The sequence below is a fragment of the Vanellus vanellus genome (assembly GCF_965231255.1).
Source record: "Vanellus vanellus genome assembly, chromosome: 19".
NCBI classification, from domain to species: domain Eukaryota; kingdom Metazoa; phylum Chordata; class Aves; order Charadriiformes; family Charadriidae; genus Vanellus; species Vanellus vanellus.
Genome location: NC_138924.1, coordinates 7,927,925 through 7,946,842, shown reverse-complemented (window position 1 = coordinate 7,946,842; position 18,918 = coordinate 7,927,925). Strand labels below are relative to the sequence as shown.

The 18,918-nt window shown below is 48.7% G+C and overlaps 1 protein-coding gene across 1 annotated transcript in view; it reads left to right on the top strand.

Annotated features, from left to right (window-relative positions):
• Positions 1–4,728: 4,728 nt before the first annotated feature.
• The window catches only part of SSH2 (slingshot protein phosphatase 2), a gene marked incomplete at its 5' end in the record, with an annotated part of 57,317 nt that continues 43,127 nt past the window's right edge, over positions 4,729–18,918 (top strand). Inside the window, 4 exons of the mRNA XM_082492932.1 lie at positions 4,729–4,784; positions 16,233–16,357; positions 16,476–16,790; positions 17,281–17,422. Of these exons, the coding sequence (XP_082349058.1) occupies positions 4,729–4,784; positions 16,233–16,357; positions 16,476–16,790; positions 17,281–17,422 (638 nt within the window). The remainder of the gene's footprint in view (positions 4,785–16,232; positions 16,358–16,475; positions 16,791–17,280; positions 17,423–18,918) is intronic.

Below are 18,918 nucleotides of genomic sequence, written 5' to 3'. Positions count from 1 at the left end.
TTTGACAGATCAACTTCTCCCTCCGAAGTGGGGAGGCAGCAGTAAGAGATGAATGCAGGAGGTGCTGCTCTCAGTGGATCAGCCTTTACCTGTTTACAGGTTTGCTGCACTAATTTAAGGCTCTCCCCAGATAAGTTATCTGGTTGGACTCTTAATCTACTCAGACTCATCTGTAGACCCTGTTCATTGCTGAAAGCCACATGTCCTCGCAGCAGTAGGATGAATGAACTTAACCTCCCACCAGAAAAGCAGAAGCAGCAGATCCTTTGATGCTCAAACAGCTGGAGCGTGGCACCATGTTCTTCAAAGCTGCCTCTTTGGACCCTTTTTCCCCATCAGACCTGGTGCCGAGACAGCTGTCTTTGCGGGGAAAGATTGAGTATTGCTGCTGCTGAGAAAAACAAAGCGCTCGGCCCCACCTCTGCACACGGAAATGAACTTGCTACCTCTGCTCTCTCCGGCAGTGCCTGTGCAAGACTCCAGGGCTCGGCTGTGGGCAGCGACATGTTGTTTTGAAAATTCTGTAACTTTTCATAAGCACACCGGAAGCAGCTGCTGAGCAGCAAAGAACAAACTTTCCGTATGTGCCATAAAGGTGGCTGAGCAGGCGCTGCTGTAGCTCATCGCTCTGTGGGGAGAGGATGTGATTGAGGGTGGTAAGAGGTTTGTTTGCCTAACACAGCGGCTTCACAAGATTTTTCATAATCCCCTGAAAACATGGGTCCAGGTTCTGCATTGCCTTATCTGTTACGCTGATGTTAATAGATTGAGGCCAAAATTCCTACACCTGACAACATCCCACTGTTCCCCTTACCTTAACCATGACTAATGTTACAGCTGTAGTACCTTCCGCAGGTTTACCCTGCTGTGCTGGAGGAAGAGAAGAACATTCCTTGCTTGTGCAGAGAGCACCTGGACTTCCAAATGGACTTAAAATAATACCCAACCCTTCATACCCACTGGAATAAGTTTCTAGAGAGACTATTGCAATATATCATCTTCATTGGAGCTCTTCAGAAGGAGAGAACTGAGAGGACCAGAGAAAGTTTTGCTGGCAGACATGTTCTAAAACACAAAAAGGTCACTGGGCCCCAGTGTAGGTTAAGAATTGTACAAGCCTCATCAGACAATCCCTGCTCCGGATTTAATCATCTTGGCATGTGAGCAGACACTCAGCAAACCCCTGTGGGATAGGAGTGGGTGGAATATGGTGACACCCACACCTCTGTGTGGTCTGACAAGAAGCAGCAATTCAGCTTTAAGCTGTTGATCTTGGATGGAAGCATTGGCTTGATTAACGCCCTCTTTGCTTGTGGACTGTGTGCACTGACAGGACTCCATGTCCAGCTGTACATGTGCTTTCTGCAGGTGTCAAATCTGTGCGTGCTAATGCAAAACCTGACTCGAGTACTTCATGCATTTTTACTGGTGACTTAGGTACCGAGGCCTCAGCTGTACAAGGAGAACGCCATTTGGAAGCAGCTAGCCCCATGCAGGATGCAGAATTACACTCTCACATCATTGTGAGATCAAAACGTGTTAAAATGCACACGCAAAGTAAGGCAGCTGAAGTTGCTGGTGCAAGCTACTGCGACTGTATAGCTTTGAGATACGGACACTTGGGGACATGATGATTGTATGAATACCCGTATATTTTCAGCCTTGTTGTCTGCCAAACGGGACACTACAAGTCAATGCAAGAGATTTGTGCGTGCATGTGTGTTCTCCACCCCCTTAATCTTCTCTCCAGAGGCAGCTCTGGTGGGCATCCCCTCTGCTCCCTCCTCCTGAAGGGCCTGGCCACACATCCTTGGCGCTCCTCAGCAGTTTTTTCCATGATGCTTCCATAACCGGTTCTAGCTGCCAGAGTCGCTGGCTTAGCTTTGCAAAGGTTTTGGGAAGGGTTTTTTTTACAATGTATGTCTTGCATGATGTATGTAACTGTAGTTTATTAGTCTCTGCCGTGTTCAAAGGTCAAATGAAATCCTGCTGCCCAACAAGGGTCGCGTTGTAGTGGGTGCAGACGGGGTGGTGTTTACTGCCTGCCTCTGCGCCAGGCGGCTTGGCCCCGCTAATCCTGCAACCTCCTGGGGAGTGTGAAATGCCGACCCAGAACTCAGCCAGGCAGTGCCCTTTTCCCCCGCAGCAGAGGGTAATTTCGTGCACTGGGCTGGGAAGCACTTGAGACCCCAGACAGACTTATTTACATCTTGTCATACAGTGATTAATGGCTGTGCTCACGTGCTCTATTGCAGCATGGTGGTGATTTAGACTGTTACCTGTCATCACTGCAATTTTGTGCACTTTAAATTCTTTATGTATTTGTCCCAGCAGAGCGCACCTGCTTCCAGCACGGAGCAGTTTCTTGGCTGTCTTGTGACCTGCTGCTTTCAATTCCCACCTTGTTGTGCATCCCCTCGAAGCCCCTTCTTTCTGCTGGCTCTTTGCTCCTACGTGCTGAGAGATGAGGTTATTGGGCCAAGAATTCTGCCCATGTCTAAATGTAGGATGCAGCTTTGACATAGAGATAGGGTTGTTCCTTAGGTCTTATTTTAAAAAGCAGAATATGAAAATAACACATGCAAAACAAATGGACAGTGGGAACTGAAACACTAATCTCACTAACGTGTAGCCTGAAGGCAGTGTCAGTCTCAGGCTGGTATTTCAAGCTTTATTGCAACAAAACCAGGTTCAAATACCTTTTATTAATGCAGACTTCAATATACGAACTTATTTGAGGATTTCCTACTCCTGTTTTCTAAAGATTCAAAACCAAAAAAGCTGGGATAGCTCTGTCATCGTTTGGTCTCCTAGCATATGGAGATGCAGTGCTTGACTGTATTAATCCAGGACTAATTCATTTACAGATCTATTATCCATATGTTATGAGTAGCTGCTTTAAGAGTATTGCTTGTAGTTAATCACTGCACTTGTTTTTAGCGATTTTTAAGGGCTTGCCTGTGTAAGGTTAGTTGCATGTCAGAAATCTGACATCTGTCTGGACAGTATCTAAGTTCATTTAGTCTTCTACAATGCCTGAATAAAGCCCTTAAGTTATTAATTAGAATAGAACAGAAGTTCTGGGTTTGTTTTTCAGTCTATGAACGTGTGGTATGTGTTACTACTGAATATGAGGTTCTTGCCAGTCTCTTGACCTCTGGAAGGATTGAGTTACCCTCAATGTCCTGATTTTTCCATTGCTTCTTGCAACTGACTTCATTTCTGCCTAACAAAAATGATTTTTTTTGGCACTGCAGCAAGCTGGCACTGCATTTTCTTCACAGCTGTGAGGAGCCATTACCAGAGATGTGCTCTTGGCTATATAAGATGACATTGCTTAAATTAATGCAACCAAACCATATTCTAGCAAACTTGCAGAATCACAAATTCCACTGCTTTCTCCTTTTCTCTGTCAGTCCTCAAAGTGGGAATGGTCGAAACCTTTCACACAAGCATCTGTCTTGCTCCTGTGAAGTCTCAGACCTGCAGCAGTTGCCATCACGCTGTATTATTTTTTAGACCCCTCTCTGCTCCTCCGAAACTTTTAGCTAATAGTTGGAAATAAACCCTAGGCGAAGCTTTCTTTTGGCTTCTGGCTTTGCTGTCTGATCACAGGGGCAGTTCTGCAGTGACACACACCCCAGCAGTATTCTTTTTGCTATTGAATAGGTGTCATTAATATGTATATATGTTTAAACTTACATCTTCCACTGCCAGCTCGCTTCTGCCTTGTTACTGGGTCTGAGCATGTGCCATCCGCACCAGATGACTTAAGACTAGTATCTTATTTGTGTCCTTCTGTGCTGGGATGTCCCGCGTTCCTATGGGAAAGGGAAAACTGAGCTCATTTCTTTTCCCACCCTCCTGGTTAAACCGCTCGCTTGGTGGAAGGGCTGGAGAACACAGATCTGGGATGGTTTGTGGCTTGGGGCAGAGGTGGGTGCAGGGCTGGATTGAGCAAGCCCCCCACTCTCCCCAGTGGAAAACTAGATCCAGCTCCCCTTGCGCTGTAACAGCTGAATTCTCAGCAGCCAGAAGACAAGATTTTTGTTCTAACGAACTTCCTTTCTTCCTTGTCTCCTGAGGGGCGATGGAGCTAAAGATTAAATAGCACTGAAAGGCAGCTGCTTCTCTCCTCCTTTGGCAGAAAACGAGTTGTCGAGTCTCTGCGTATGAAAGTTATTGCCAAGAACTATATCCCCCATCTCCTCCAGGAGAGAAAATTAAGGTCGTTTCCTAAGCACCCGAGTTGTCACTGCCTGCCTTTTGCACGAAAAAAAAAAAAATGAAATATATAAATCTTTTGATGTGCTGCTTTCAGCCTAGTTTCAAAGTTTGCAACTTCCCCCGGCTCTTTTGGCCTAGATTTAGGGGAAAAAAAGGAAAGGGGGCGAATAGGCAGCATCCTCCCTTGGCTCTCTCTCGCCCTCCTGGGGGAACCAGCAGCCAGATGCTGTCCCCCGAGCGAAGGGGACCGCCCGCCTGACTCCGCCGGCTGCCCCGGTCCTCCCGCCCCGCAGCCCCGCGCCGCCACGTGCGGGAGGGAGGCGGAGCCCGCGTTGGCCCCGCCCGTCCTTCGGCCCCCCCGGTCCCGCCCCTCTGCCGGGGCCGCTCCTGCGCAGTGGGCGGGCGGGGGGCGGCGGGAGCGCGGCGGGGCAGAGCGGCGGCGGCGGCAGGTCCCCCTCCCCATGCCGCGGGGCAGGGAGGCCGCCTCCGCGGGGAGCCGCGATGATCCCCTACTTCTCCGACAACGCCGTGATCTCCCAGGGCGCCATCGCCCAGCTGTGAGTACCGGGAGAGACCGGCACCGACCGGCAAAACCTCCCCTCCCGCCTGTATCCCCGGTGCCGCTCCGCTCGCCCTGCCTCCGAACGGGTTCCCCCCCCCCCCCCCCCCCCCCGGTCCCCTGGGTGCCCGGGCTGTGCTTTCCCCGCTTTCGGTAGCCGGCTCCGCCGCAGGTTGCCTTCGGGCAAACTTTCCCTTGGCCGCGGAGGCGGCACCGCAGCGGGAGGCGGCCGGCGGGAGCGGGGCTGCGGGGGGCACCGGCACCGCGGCGCTGATTTGCCTTTATTTTTCTATACAAAAAAAATTACGGGTCCCGGCCGAGCGCTTCAATAAGTTTTATTTACTGTAACCGCCCAGGAGAAACTCGGGTCTGCGCGTTCTCTCGCCGGAGCCGCCCGTTCTCCCCGTCCCGGGGCCGGGCGCTCCCCTCGCCCCCCCCCCCCAGCAGACCCACGGCCGGGCTGTGCCGTGATAGCCAGGTACGGGCTTCCTGTGGCCATGTACCTTGGCCCTATCTTGGGTTTAAAAGATTAGCTCCTTCATTTGATCTCGTTTTGGCTTATCACGAGGTGGCAGATAGGGGCTGCGGATTTGGGGTTGGGTTTTTTTTCGGGTCGGTGCAATAGGAGCGGGGCTGAGACCTTACACTCAAGACCTGCGGGTCATGAGGGAGAGACGTGAGCTGATGCCAGTTTTTAAGTACTGGCAGGCTTGGGCAGCTATAAAGCGCAGTCTGAGTGTCTCTGCACCCCTTACTAAGCCGCTTGAAAAATCAGCCTCTCCAGCTGCACACCCCCCTTTGAAATGCAGATACAAATAATCATTTAATTTGTAGATAATGAACAGTGACTGCCTGAGTTGGGGGGTTTGGCTGGAGGGATTAAAGGAGGGAAATGGCTGCTATGGGGTGGTAGATAAGGCTTTTAGAGAATAGTCGCTGTGGTCTAGTTATGCTTGCTATTTCTTTAAAGATGCCAACGGCTGTTTTATCTCTTGGCAACATCATGAAAAGTTTAAAGATAGTAGGATAAAATGCTGGGTCCCACCTGCAACTGTGTTCTTGTCGCAAGAAGCTCCTGCTAGAAACTGAGCTGCTCTGCGCTTACTAGGTCTCTAGTAGACATCCCTGCTTCTGCTTGATATGGAAATAAGCCCCCAGACTCGGTGGCCTCTTTTTTGAGCATTAGCAATCACTGCTGTAGTTGGCAATCAGTTAGTTAAGTCTCTATGAGCCTTTTGTACTCTACCCAAAATGCTTGTAATTAGTCCCTTTTTGTTTTCGCTCACAGCGTTGCCTGTATGTATGACGGCTTTCCCTGTGATTGCTGATAATATAGATTTAATAGTGATATACCTGAACTGTTCTGTGGAAGCAAGGATGCCAATTGGATATGCCCTGGCCTTTGGGAAATAGCAATAATTCTGGAATTGTGGAAGAAAAACCCAACCTGCTATCGGCTGAAACATTTCCTTACAGCTCGAGATGATTTGCCAAGCTATATTAGGTAGCTAGGTAACAATTTAAGTGCTTTTAAGATGTTTGTTTTATATGCTGCTCAAACACTTAACCCACAGTTTGAGACTGGACGGAAAGGGATCAAAAGAAAGAGGAAATAGTGCTCGTCTCTGCTCCCCCAGTTGCTGGTTGCCCTGTGGTCTTGTATCTAGTAGTAGTTTAAATTGCCACTTTGTTGGAAGGACCACCCTTTCCTTTTCTGCAGAGAGAGATAACTGAGTTATCAGAGGAGCTTATGCTGTCCTGCGCCTCCTGGAAGGAAAGATTAATAAGCATGAGAATGACAGAGCTTTTGGCCCACACGTAAATGTTCGCACAAGGCTGAGCGCTGGATTAATATTTTGATAGCATTCTCAATCAGGACGGTGCTGTGGCTTTCAGGCTGGCACAATAAAGGCCCGTTTTAAAGTTTATATTCCTAATTAGAAGCTCACAAAGGCTGATTAATACTGGATGCCCTTATTTCATTGTGGGCAAGACCTAAAAATCCAGATTTTGTTGTTTTGCTGTGCTAAAAATGTCTTCTCTGTGGAACGGGAAGGGCAGTAGTGACCCAAACATTATCAGAAAATTCTGTTTCAGTGTATTCTTTAGTAGATGTATTTGGCTAATCAGCTCTGACTTTCAGAGATCAGCAGAAATTACTCTTGTGTTGACGCTTTTAGTCAGTAATGTAGTCAGCTGGTCTGGGTCTAATTCATTTCAGGTTCACAAGGATTCAAATCAATGTCCGAGAGACTTGTGTTTATCAAAATGCTCAGAATTTATAGTTGTAACTCATTCTAGAAAGTCTTGCTACTCTCATTGAACCTAGCGGGAATTCTGCTGATTTACCGCTTTATTTGTGTGTAGGATTCAAAATTTACTTTGGTCTACTAAAACTCTAAGGCAGCTGATAGAAAGATAGAAAGAATAAAGCAAAACTTCAGGCAGTCTGCAAATACTAAAGAATTTTTAACGGAAGAAACCTGGGTAAATGGCCATAGATCAGTTTTTCCTGCCTGCAGTCGCTTCCTCTGCCTTTGGCCGAGGTTTAGGTGTCTCATTCATTGGTGGTGCCCCTGAAGTGTTTTTTCCGTGTCCCTGTGATAATGCCAGATTCCTCTGGCGCTCCGTTTTCCTCTTTATCTCGGTAGCAAAGCGGGATTATCCAGCGATCAGGGCGCGCGCTTGGGATTTGGGAAGACCCGGCTCTGGCTCCCTGCTGCGCCACATCCTTCCTGTGTGACCGTGGCCCAGTCCCACCAGGGCACTGTTCACCATGGGAGTGGGGCCTGAAAATGCAGATGGATGCTTAGCCTTTCTTTGGAACCTCAGAATTTAACCACCGAGCTTTGGTGCCTGCACCCCCCTGGCATTTTTGTCCATTTTTGGGGTGTTTAAATACTTTTGTCACTGCCTCGGCTTCCGTTCTGCAAAGCAGCAGTGAGAGCCCTCCCCGGGCTCACGCTGAGCACGTGTTAAAGCACTCCGAAGCTGTTTACTACTTCATCCTCCAACACTTTGGAAGCCAGATGGATCTAAAAACATGAATACGCTTGCTGCTTTCCATGGTTCTTGTACTTGCTTCATACCAGTCTGTTTTCTATTATAAGATGTTAACTGATATTTTTTATAAGTATTTTAAACTTGGGGGGAAAAAGAAAAGAAGGAGGTAGAATAGATAGTTTCTTCAGTGTTGTGGGTATATCTTGGAGCTCTTAAAAAAAAAAAAAAAAAAAAAAAAACCAACCAAACAAACGGAATTAAAAAACAACCCAGAAGTAAAACCCACAAGTTAAACAATTATTTTCAGCAAAAGGTTAAAGGTAGCCGCAAAGTGTTCTCGCAGACTTGGCTTCGCAGCCTATTGCACTCTCCCGTTATCAGTTTTCTTGTAAGTGACAACCCTTCTTCTGCGTAGTGTGAAGAAACAACACTTTACAATGTAAGAGGAAGTTACAGGCTGCGCAGGTGATTACAAACTGTATTACAAACTTACACCGCCAGGTAATTCGGGTGCATTGTATTGCCTCCTCCTTGCCTAACCCGTCTTTGTGCCCAACCTGCCGTGGCCCTTGTCCTCCCCCACCCCTTTCATTTACTTTTGTCATGCGGCGGTGGCCTTTACGAGAGGAAATTTCATGACCATCTGATTTTAGATTATGCGGAATGCCAAGTCAGGAACTTCGGTAGGTGTGTGGCTGCTGTTGCCTTTGTTTGGAGAGGTGCTTATTTATTTATTTATTGTATGGGAACCCTTACAACCTTTTTATCTGCTCACAATGTTATTGCTGCCAAAAACCTTGACCGTGCAGCAATTAGACCGCAATCCTTCAAGCAGTGTGTTACCGGGAATCTTCAATTGCCTCCGTGCCATTGTAAGTGCTGTACCTTTGTGAATATTTTACCATTGTGCTGAGAGTCGACAGTGCGTAAGAGTTGACCAGGAGAAGCTTGGAAACAGCTGCTCAAAAGCCTGGAAGCTCAGCAGAGTGATTCCAGTTACCGCTATCAGCTCTAGGTGAAGTTGCCTCATGAGCTGAGGGTCGCACTGGTTGGAGGTACTTGAAATAGGGAAACAAGCTGATGAGCTCTTCATCTCTTGTAGAGGCTGGTAGGACCAGTACGGACTGTCGCAGTGCTGCTTTCCAGTTAAGCGTGTAGGGGACTGGAGCATCTTTCTTATGAGTAGAGGCTGAGGGACTTGGGGCTTTTTAGTCTGGAGAAAAGAAGACTGAGGGGGATCTTATCAATGCTTACCAATACTTAAAGGCAGGGTGCCGGGGGGGTGGGAACAGTCTTTTTTCAGTGGTGCCCAGTGATAGTACAAGAGGTAATGGGCACAAACTTGACCGTAGGAAGTTCCATCTAAACATGAGGAGGGACTTCTTCCCTGTGCAGGTGGCAGAGCACTGGCACAGCTGCCCAGAGAGGGGGGGAGGGAGTCTCCCGCTCTGGAGCCATTCCAAACCCGCCTGGACGTGTCCTGTGCCACTGCTGGAGGTGCCCCTGCTCTGGCGGGGGAGGGGGACTGGGGGAGCTCCAGAGGGCCCTTCCAACCCCCACTGTCCTGTGATTCTGTGCTCAGGGTTTGTGTGACTGCAGAAGACAGCCGCCGCCTTCCCCTCCATGGTGGACGCGAGGGGGATGTGCAGGCGGGGGGGGCCCTGACCCCGTACCCTTCCTGCCCACCCCTCCGCGCGGCTGAGCCCCCCCAGCGCCACTGATGGGCTTCCTGTTGACGGAGCCCTGGGTGGGGATTTCTCGTCTCTTTTTATTTCTTTGCTGATTGCAATAACGCAAATGCAATGCGTAAAAAGGCCTCTTACTACCCACTGATTATTAAAAACTTTATGCAAATAAGTCTTGGTAATTGGGTAAGAGTAGTATGCTGCGTGCTCCAAAGTTGATCATTAACTGAGCCAGGGCTGTATTGTTCATAACTACTTTTCCTGTTTGGCTTTTCCTTTTATTCCCCTGGAAGCTATGGGTATTTGTCTCACCGATCCTTCCTGGTAGGGGGTTGGAAAAGGGACAGAGATGGTTATCAGACGTAAAATCAAAACTCTGAGCTGCAAACCCGTGTTTCAAGGACAACCCCCTCCCCCCCACACCACTACCCGTTTTTAAGCGATATGGTTTAGTTCGGAAGCCCACGCTGCTGGGCTGCCAAGTTCGTGTTTTAAAAGGCTGCGAATGGTAGAGTTGCCTCTGAGATTCTGCGTTTTCTTGAAACTTCTGCAGATGTTCCCGTCTCTGGAAATGCTTGGGATTTTTCTAAAGACTACAAAGCAGAAGGACCCATGTGAGATTATCAGCAGAAAAGGACCTTTTGGGGCCGGTGAATAGGCTGGCTGGGATTTTTTTTGCAGGACTGTACTTCCTTGTACCTTTATCACAGAGCCCCTGGCTAAAATATTACTTCATTGTTTTTTAAACAACTTCAGGCTAACTTTCTTGAAATGTTGCTTCTAACTAGTCTTTGTGGGGTCAGAGAAAGTTTAAAATTCTGCATCCTGCTCTGCTATAGGCTCTGAAGAGTTGCTGTCCCCTCTGCATCGGTCTGACAAACAGCATTTAAATTATCAGCCTGTATGGGCTTAAAACTAGTTCAGCAAATATTTTTTCTCCAGTGTAATGGATGTAATGTGTACAGAGCAAATCTGCAACTTGAGTTTCCAGCCGTGGCGTTTCATAGCAGCTGGCGGAAGATTCTTAACTTCCACAAACACATGGAGTAAAATTCACTTCTGTCGTTAATTCTGAATGTTTGGGCTTTTCCCGAAGTATTCGGAAGACGCCCCTGTGCTTTGTGTGCGTACCTGGGCCAGAGCTTTAATTCAGCAGCGTGGGAAGTAACTGGAGACTGGCAAAATTTGTTCTGCAGTTTCCTGTTGCCATGTTGCGTAGGATTAACCAAGTGTTTTGTGACAGAGAGAAGCCTTCTGGTTCAAGAGCATCAGCCTGCAGATGAGAGACACCGGGGAAAAGAAGAAAAACCCGTAGGGGCGAATGATAAAATTAAGCCGTGCCCCAGCATCCACGGAGGCTGGGGGTAATCCAGGAATCCAGCCCTTGAGATCTCCTTGTAGGGTCGGCATTTCTTGGCATTGGCAGCTTTTCAAATTTGGGCATTTCTAGGTATATTAAGGCCACAAGCTCCTCGTTTAGTGCGTTTTCCTGTTTATCCAGTACTTATCTGGCCCTCATCAACATTGTGTTCAGCCCTTTGGGGTCTCTGGGTTTATTTGTAATAAGCCATTTAAGAAGTACGCTTTTTCTCAAAACACCTTTGTTACAAGTAGGCTAAATCCACAGACTGCTGAACCATAAATGATTTAGTCCTTTCTTTTAAACAAATGATCTTTGTCGCTTGGTAGTGAAGTCTTTAGTTTGTTCACACACTTCTCACAATGGCTTAATGAGCTCCATATTGTCCCACCAGCCTGGGCTTTCTCCTGCCCGTGGTCACCTCGGGAACTCCTCGGGTCTGGGTTTGGTTCACACTCTGTTAAACTTCCAGCTTATCTGTGCAGATCTGTCACATCTGAACTTTGGGGTATGGCTCTGTTGGAGGCAGAGAGATGAATCAGAGTAAGTTAAGTTCCTCCTGTGTTCCAGCGCTGTCTGGAAGAGCCCGGGCTAGGTTGGGACCTCAGCCCCTGCCGAGGGCTGTTGAGATGAGTTGAGCTTGGACTTAATTGTCTGTCCAGCAGGGTTATCGTGGATAACGAACTGTGCTGTATTTTCTCTCTTCCCTGCGCTTTGTTCCCCAGCGGGAAGAGAATGAATTTGCTCATCTGAGCCTTTTGTTGCCCTGCAGTCTCCGTTCTTACAGCGCCCTATCGGGGTGCTTTGGAGGGGGCCGGTACCTGTGGCTCGGCTCGGCCACCTCTGGCTCGTGAAGGTGGTGGCCACCGGATGGACACGGGCAGCCCTATTCTGGGTGTATTGCCCATGTTTCGTCAGACTCCAAACGGTAGTTGGGCCCGGATGAGGGTCATTTTGATTAGCAAGTGATAAATTTACCTTTGTCGGATCATAATTTAAGGAGAAACCTCATTTGCACAAAGGCACGGATGCAAAAAGCGATCATTAGTCTTACCTTTGTCCTCTAGAACTTAGTCTGTTAATCTTCTGTTTGCTTTCTGGAGCTTGATGCTGGATTAAAATGAACTCAGAATTGTTTTTTCCTTTTTTTTTTTTTTTAAATGCTCATTGTGTGGTGGTGTGTGAAGTGTTTGTTATTGGCTATTTTTGTTGTTATTTTTAGGGTTGGGTTTTCTTTTCCTTTATTTGCTTTGAAAAAGAGATGGGGAAATCAAAAAACAAATGCAAAGTGGAACAGCTGCATTCCTCTGTGTGTTGCAAAGATGGAAAGCCAGTTAGTCTAAATAAAAACAAACAATTTGTCAGCACCGTTTCTAGCCCTCCTGTTGGTTTGCCACCATGAGAAATTTGTAGGAAAGCAAAGAGGGAGGTTCGTGTGCCCGGTCAACAAGCCGGGGTGAGGAGCGCCGAATAAACACCCATCCAGGGGTTGGGTGATAATAGGTTCGGCATGTGCCTGGGAGCAGCGCCGGTGGGTATCGCTCTGTGTCCCTCCGCGTGCCCGGGGAGGGTAAGCGAGCGGGGAGCCTGGGGTTCGCAGAGCAGCGTCTGCTCAGAGGGACGTCGAGGAGAAAGGGCAGGACATGGCTGGGTCTCCCGGCACAGTCACCAGAGCAAAACCGTGACACTGTTGTAACGTGACTGACTTTTTGGTCCTTAGTTCCTTCAAGTACATCATGAAATGTTTTACGAGAGGCTCCCTAGCTTGAAATTAAGCAAATATCTATGCTAGAGCCTTTTTAAAAGCCGTTTAAGAGCCTTTTCCCTAAAGTACACTCTGTTCTTATTAGAGACTTCTCTGGGTCTGTGATACTCAGCAGTGTTTAGTATTCTGTTGATTTTTCTACTTGAACGTGTGGGTTTTAGAGGGGTTTGCGTGCTTTTAGGAAATACGAAGACCTGAGTTAACCACGGAAAGTTGGCTGCCAAACCGCCTAAAGTGCTAATTCTGATGCAATTTAGCACCTGACTTTTGGGGGGCTAAACACATCTGGAATCTCAACTCTTCGGAGTTCAAGCTCTTGTAAATTAAAACTTTATTTAATGTGTTTCCAGTCTGAGTCTTAGTCAGCAAAACTTTGCAAGGTTTTTATGTTGAGTTAGAAACTCCTTAAAATGCATTTTGAAGTTAGGCACTGACATCCTTTAGCTGAGAGTCTCAGTCAGGTGCTAAAGAGTAGGTTAATTTGCAGCTGTACTGCGGAATCGCAAATGCAAAACTGCAGTGGGATGTTTCAGAATGGTGCTCATTGCTGTGTTTCCTTTAATTTACTTTTTTTGTGAGCAGATATCGTGAAGAGTGGGTGGTTTATATGGTACTGCTCCCCCACTTTTATTTAAGGTATCTGTAAAATATATCTGTATAAATAAAACCATTGCAATGCTTGGGAACAGTTTGAAGAAATTCACTTGTCTGCTCCTTAGAAATCTCCCAGTTCCTTTCACCTCTTGGGCTCCCCTTCGTTTGAGCCTTTATTTAAGTTGGGAGATGCTGCGGTGGTGTTAGACATCCCACAGTCTGTCAGCTTCTGTTTAACGTGGTGTATGGTGAGTGATTAATGGAAATTATTTCAGGAATAAAGGACTCCTGGTAAGCTGATCCCTATTCAGAGAGCCAAAAGAAAAAGCAGAGTCACGAGGGATGTCATCTCCAGGAAGATCGAGCTACATCCGCGGGGGGAAGAGTTGGATTGGAAAGCGATGCTGAGTCTGCGTTTTGAAATGCCTCATAATTATATCTCACGGTCTGATTTGGAGAGCTTTTCCTGATGGCTGCGGAGACTGATTGTCACTTACACCAGCAAAACGTTGGAGTGCTTTTCTTGGCTTCTGCCGGGGCGGGTGTGCTGTGTGCTCTGGGCACCAGTGGATGAGGCAGTGTGTCACCGGTCTGCGGGGGAGCAGACTGTCCTTAAAGGCTGAGTTACCCCATTCCCCGCAGCGTTGGGTCGGTTAACCCAAAGAGATGCTGTATTTCTTCTTGGGTTTGCAGCTTTGAATTGAATCTGAAGTTTGTATTAACTTTGCTTATGCGAAGGACTGTCCTTCTAAATGTTGCCTTGCATTGAAGAAAAGGCACAGAATCCATGAAACTATTCCAACTATAAAACGTGTCCGATCCTTTGTCTTCCATGTTTTCTCACTACTAACTGATTAAAATTTCACGTCATTATTTACAGCCACGTTAAGGTTTGTATCCCCTTAATTGTGACTTTGCTAGTCCGTAAAATGAAGTCACCGGCATATTCGCAGGGGTGAGCAGATGAGTAGCCTCCTTACGGGCTGTATCAGCACAACAGGTAAAGCTCCCTGTGACTTCCAATTTCAAATTGAAACCTACTGAAAGAAATCTGGCACGTGGCAGTTCTCTCTGAAACGGTTCACAAACCATCTCCCATTGCTGGTTACTGCTGACTGTCCTTTTTGCTAATCTAAAGGGACAGTCAGTCCTAAACTGATTTTACTGTTCCTGCTGGAAACTGTCATTTGGGGATCGAGTAGCCCTCGTGCTTGGGGAGGATGCAGTGAGAATGAGAGAAAATTCAAAGTGCTGAATGCTGCAGAAGTTAAAATACTGAAACAAATAACTTCCTTCTATTTTTTCACAAGTCAAATCCAACAGCCTCTTGATGACTTTTGATGCTTTCGGTAAACAAGCATCTGCTTCTTTTTAGCACAGAGGAAAAGGCTTATTATTCAGCATTGATTTCTTTGTGTGGAGACAGAGTGGTCCTTGTTTTGGTGCTCTATTTACAGGGGTCCATTAATGTATTTACTGAGGGCGGGCAAGGAGGCTGCCATCGCAGCCAGGCTGCTTCCCCAGCGTAACTCCTCCATCCCGTGCCCTCCTCCAGCCGTCGGGGCGGTTGCGGAGCCGAGCCCTGGCACGGTGTTGCTTCACAAGGCGGTAGGACCTCTTCTCCCCGCCTGACCACAGCCGCGCTCACCACTGGCCGCCTCCACCAGAACCAGCCACAGGAGCGATGGAGCGATGTCCTCCTCGACCTGCCTGCGCCCCCACCATGGCCGCTCTGCGCTTCGCAAGGCTGCGAGGCTGGGCTGGTGCCTGGGGGGCTCTCGGGGGGCGGGGGGAGGCCGGGATGGGTGCTCAGGGTGCCCCACTTTGTGCCAGCTTCTGCTCAGACCGCCCCCATCCCGGGGAGACGGCCAGCACTGGCAGTGATTCAGGCAAGTCAGTGGTCTCCTTCCATCTTTAAAGTACTGGGCATACTTTGGCTAAATATAGATGCCCCTGGACTTGGCTGCTGCGGGAGGGACAGTCGACCTTAGCGCGTCTCGTTTGACTTGTGTTACAGTCATATTTAAAGCAGAGGGGTCCTTCTTGCGGGGCGGTGCCAGTCAGCCCAAACATGGGCAGGTCTGTGACAGTGATGAATCACACACCTGCACATGCAGGGAGAGCGGAGTAAAAATTAGTCATAAAATATCCTGTCTTAAACATTTAAACGTAGCGGGGAGAGGCATTTCAGGCTTGCTACTTGTTCAGCAACTGCTCGAGGATGTGTCAGCTACTGTTTAAGGTTTAAAAAGAAAAGCGCTGTGAATGAAAGCAACGCTTTCAAACTCTGGTGGCAGAGGAGGTTCTTGTGCAGTTTAAAGATGATCAACATGGACGGTGTTAGTTCTGAGAGAAAAAAAAGGTAAGTACGTGTCAGCCAGAGGCGTGCTCTTTCTGAAGACAGCTAATCAAAAAGCCATTTTTTTTTTCCTCTAATCCTTGATGTGATAAATTCTCCTTATGAAGTTTTCTCATGTTGATTTAAAGTGTCTTTAAGAATGTATTTCAGAAAGCATTTTGTTCATACCACAGCAGCTGGCTCATTTTGGACAGACTGAGCTGGTAGGAGTGCGGCATGTGGTGGTAAAACATTGCGGAGCGTTCCCTCGGGTGTAACTGTCCTGCTCCGTGAACCCGATGGTATGCATTAAAGTCCGTGGATATTTAAACAGTATATAGCGCAAGAAGAATGTCGTGTAGGACTTTAATCTGGGAATGTCGTGACTCGGAGACCTGGAAGCCTTTGGGGACTATCATGTAAAACAAATTCCTTTCACGGTCTCGCTTCCGGTCTGGGTCTCTTGCCTAAAAAAGTGCATAGAATCAAATTTTTTCTGTAAACACCAAGTGCCTGGATTTCTTAATAAGCATCCTAATTGTGTTAGCCGCCTCCTTTCTAGTACGTGGACTGCCGTGCTCGGACTGTATTAAAAATGATTTTGTGCCTCTCTTCAGTCCTGAATTCCAGAGCACGTCAGAGCTTTGTTTGCCCCACTTGTTTTGCTGTTGCTTTTTTGGAATATTTTTCTTTCTGAGTAGGTTCTCTGAAGCCGGCTTGGAGGCTGGCTACGGGCCCCCCGGCGTGTGGCTCGCTGGGACTCCCTTAGAGTTGTGCAGCAATGTAGAGAGTACCGGATTTTGCTCTTTGCGCTGCGTGGGAATGAGTACGTTTCAGTGTGTGATAGCTGACGATCCGTCCCTGCCTATCGCTGTTCTGCATTGCCGTGGTGAATCATACAGCCTGTGCCCAAGTTCAGATTCCTTGGAATGAATAATTACCAGGTGATCTGGGCTGTGGTGGGATTTCCCAGCCCGTGCTGCGTTTCGGTGGCAGCAGCAGGGTCGTGATTCAGCGCGGCTTGCTCGCCCGCCCGCGGTGGCTGCCCGACCTCGGCACCGGGACGTTTGCTCGCTTCCTCGGCCGTGGGGCGCAGGCAGGCTGGGCAGCGCAGTGGCACCGGCAGGGTTGTGTGTGTGCGTTACTGTACGAGCACGCGCTCAGCACCAGCCCCGTGAAACGTAATCCGGAGCTGTCAGCGGCGGGCACGGGAGCGCAGACAGGTGGGAAGGCGGCGCTGAGCTCTGCCGAGAGAGCTGGTGAGGAGGCAGCCGGAGCCTGTGCGGGGGGTCTGCCCTCATCGGCTTTGATTTAGGAGTTTGTGTGTTGTTGAGTTGGTTCATTCGTAGGCCAGGGGTAGGGGAGCAGAACGGGAAATTCACGTGGACTTTGACTTTTATCAGAAATTATAAAATCTTCTTCTGGAGTGCAGCTTAAAACAAAACCCAGTCTGCTTTGCAGCGCCTGTAACAAATAAATCCCAGCCCTGCCTGGGAGGGAATACATTTGATAGGAGTCCAAAGGGCAGCTCGCCCCTGCAGAGCGGGGCTCGGGGCACCGGGAGGCGGAGGAATGCTGCAGGTGGTGGTGGTTGTCTTCGGCACAGTGCGGACCCGTTGCAGCTGCGTGGGCTCGAAAACTTTGGCTGCAAACAGCAGCTGTCGTTGCTCCCCTTGCTGGCAGCAAGGCGTCTCTGGCAGGGATGAGTTTCTCAGCCCAGAGCTGTCATCCTCTGTGCCGTCTCCACAGGATACCACCGCTCTCGCCAGCGGACCCAGGCTGCCCAAGCTGCTTTGACTCTCAAGTTTGCAAAAGAGTTTCTGGAGCTCAAGTCAAACGATGCTGGTGGCAAAGGAGCACTGATGGCATGTGTGTGTGGTGGTGTGTTCCAGTAGTGGGCTTGACTTGTAGACTGTTAACTCAGCGGGGCATTGAGTGGGTGTCAGCACTCCATACAGCCTTGTTGGGTGACCTGAGGCTGGTGAGATCCAGTCTCTGAAACTGTGTCTGAGTGTGGTTGTGTCGTGAGTCTGAAGTGGTTGCTCTTCACTTGCAGACGCAGCCATGCTCATCAGTGCTCCCTTTTGCAAGTTGTACCCTCTCTGTGTTTACCGTGAACTCCTTCATCGTTTGCAGCGAGTAAAGGCAATGCTTTTAGAGTTGCAGTGCCTTTAGAATTCAGATTCACACCCATCATCCTCACCTTTGGGTATCTTCTAGCAAACTGTAAGTTGTTCTTGTTGTCTCAGCTCAGCTTCAGCGGATGTCCATATCGGAGACCAAAGCAAGGGACAAGAGGACTTGGCTGTGGGGAGACGGGATCGGTGGATAAGTTAGTACAAGCGAATTACCGTTGGCAGTGCAGATCTTTCTGTGATTACGCCTGTCTGTGTCAGTGCAGCTGAATTCTCTCTCCAGGGAGCCCCGCGGTGGAGCAGAGGAAGCGCCTGGAGACAGTTCCTTTTCTTCTTTTTTTTGGTGTTGTTTTTTTTTTTTTTAAAAAGGCACAAATGCAGCTGTTGCTAAAAGTGTAGTTTGCGTCAAACATCTGAGATGGAGCGAGTTCCCACGCTTTGTTTGTTTTCCTCCTCATGCTGTTGCTTGAGTTGCAAAAGTGCTGAGTGGCAAGAGACGGCCCTGGTCAGAGAACCACTTCCCCTTTCTCTCCCTCCCCGCAATGTTGTCACCTCTGTTGACAGTGTTACAGAGCCCTTTTCGGTAAGTCACGGCCCTTGTTTTGCTCCGCACTGGCTTTGTTTCTATTTCGGATATCAGAGAGGCCTGGACTTGTCTGTGTGTGCTGCCAGCTGACCCGGGTAATACAAATGTCAGTGTAGAGCAATCCTGAGCTATCCTTGCCTTTTCCATTTCCCTGGTGTTGCGGTGGCTTTTTGTTTACTGCGTTTTGGGGGATTTGTTATTAGTGACCGGTACTACTTTGCTTTACACAGCCCCGAGATCTGGCCTCTGCGTGAAGAGACATGGGTGCTTTCCTCCCTTGCCCAGGAGCAAAGCCTTAAACTGGAAGGCAAATACTGCTCTCCTCTGTATAACTCATTAGTGCTGTTGGCAGTTATTAAACCGGGTGCTTTAAAAAGCAGGCGAGGGAAATAGGGGTGGTGTTTATTGAAAAACAAACTGCAGCGAAGGTGAAAGAGTTGGGCGCTTCTCCAGGGAGGGATGCTGGAGGTGTGTGATGCTCCCGGCCGGTGGGTTGATGGAGAAATGCCCCTGGCTGCCAGGCTGCACGTGCTTCAGCCGCCCTCGCACCCTTGGCTGGGGGACCAAGGCGTTATTCGCCAGCACTTTTCTGGTGGCCGGGTAAAGTGAGTGGGAGGCTGGCGGTGAGCGCCGCTCCCGGAGCGGGTGTGATGCTGTGCCCCGGGA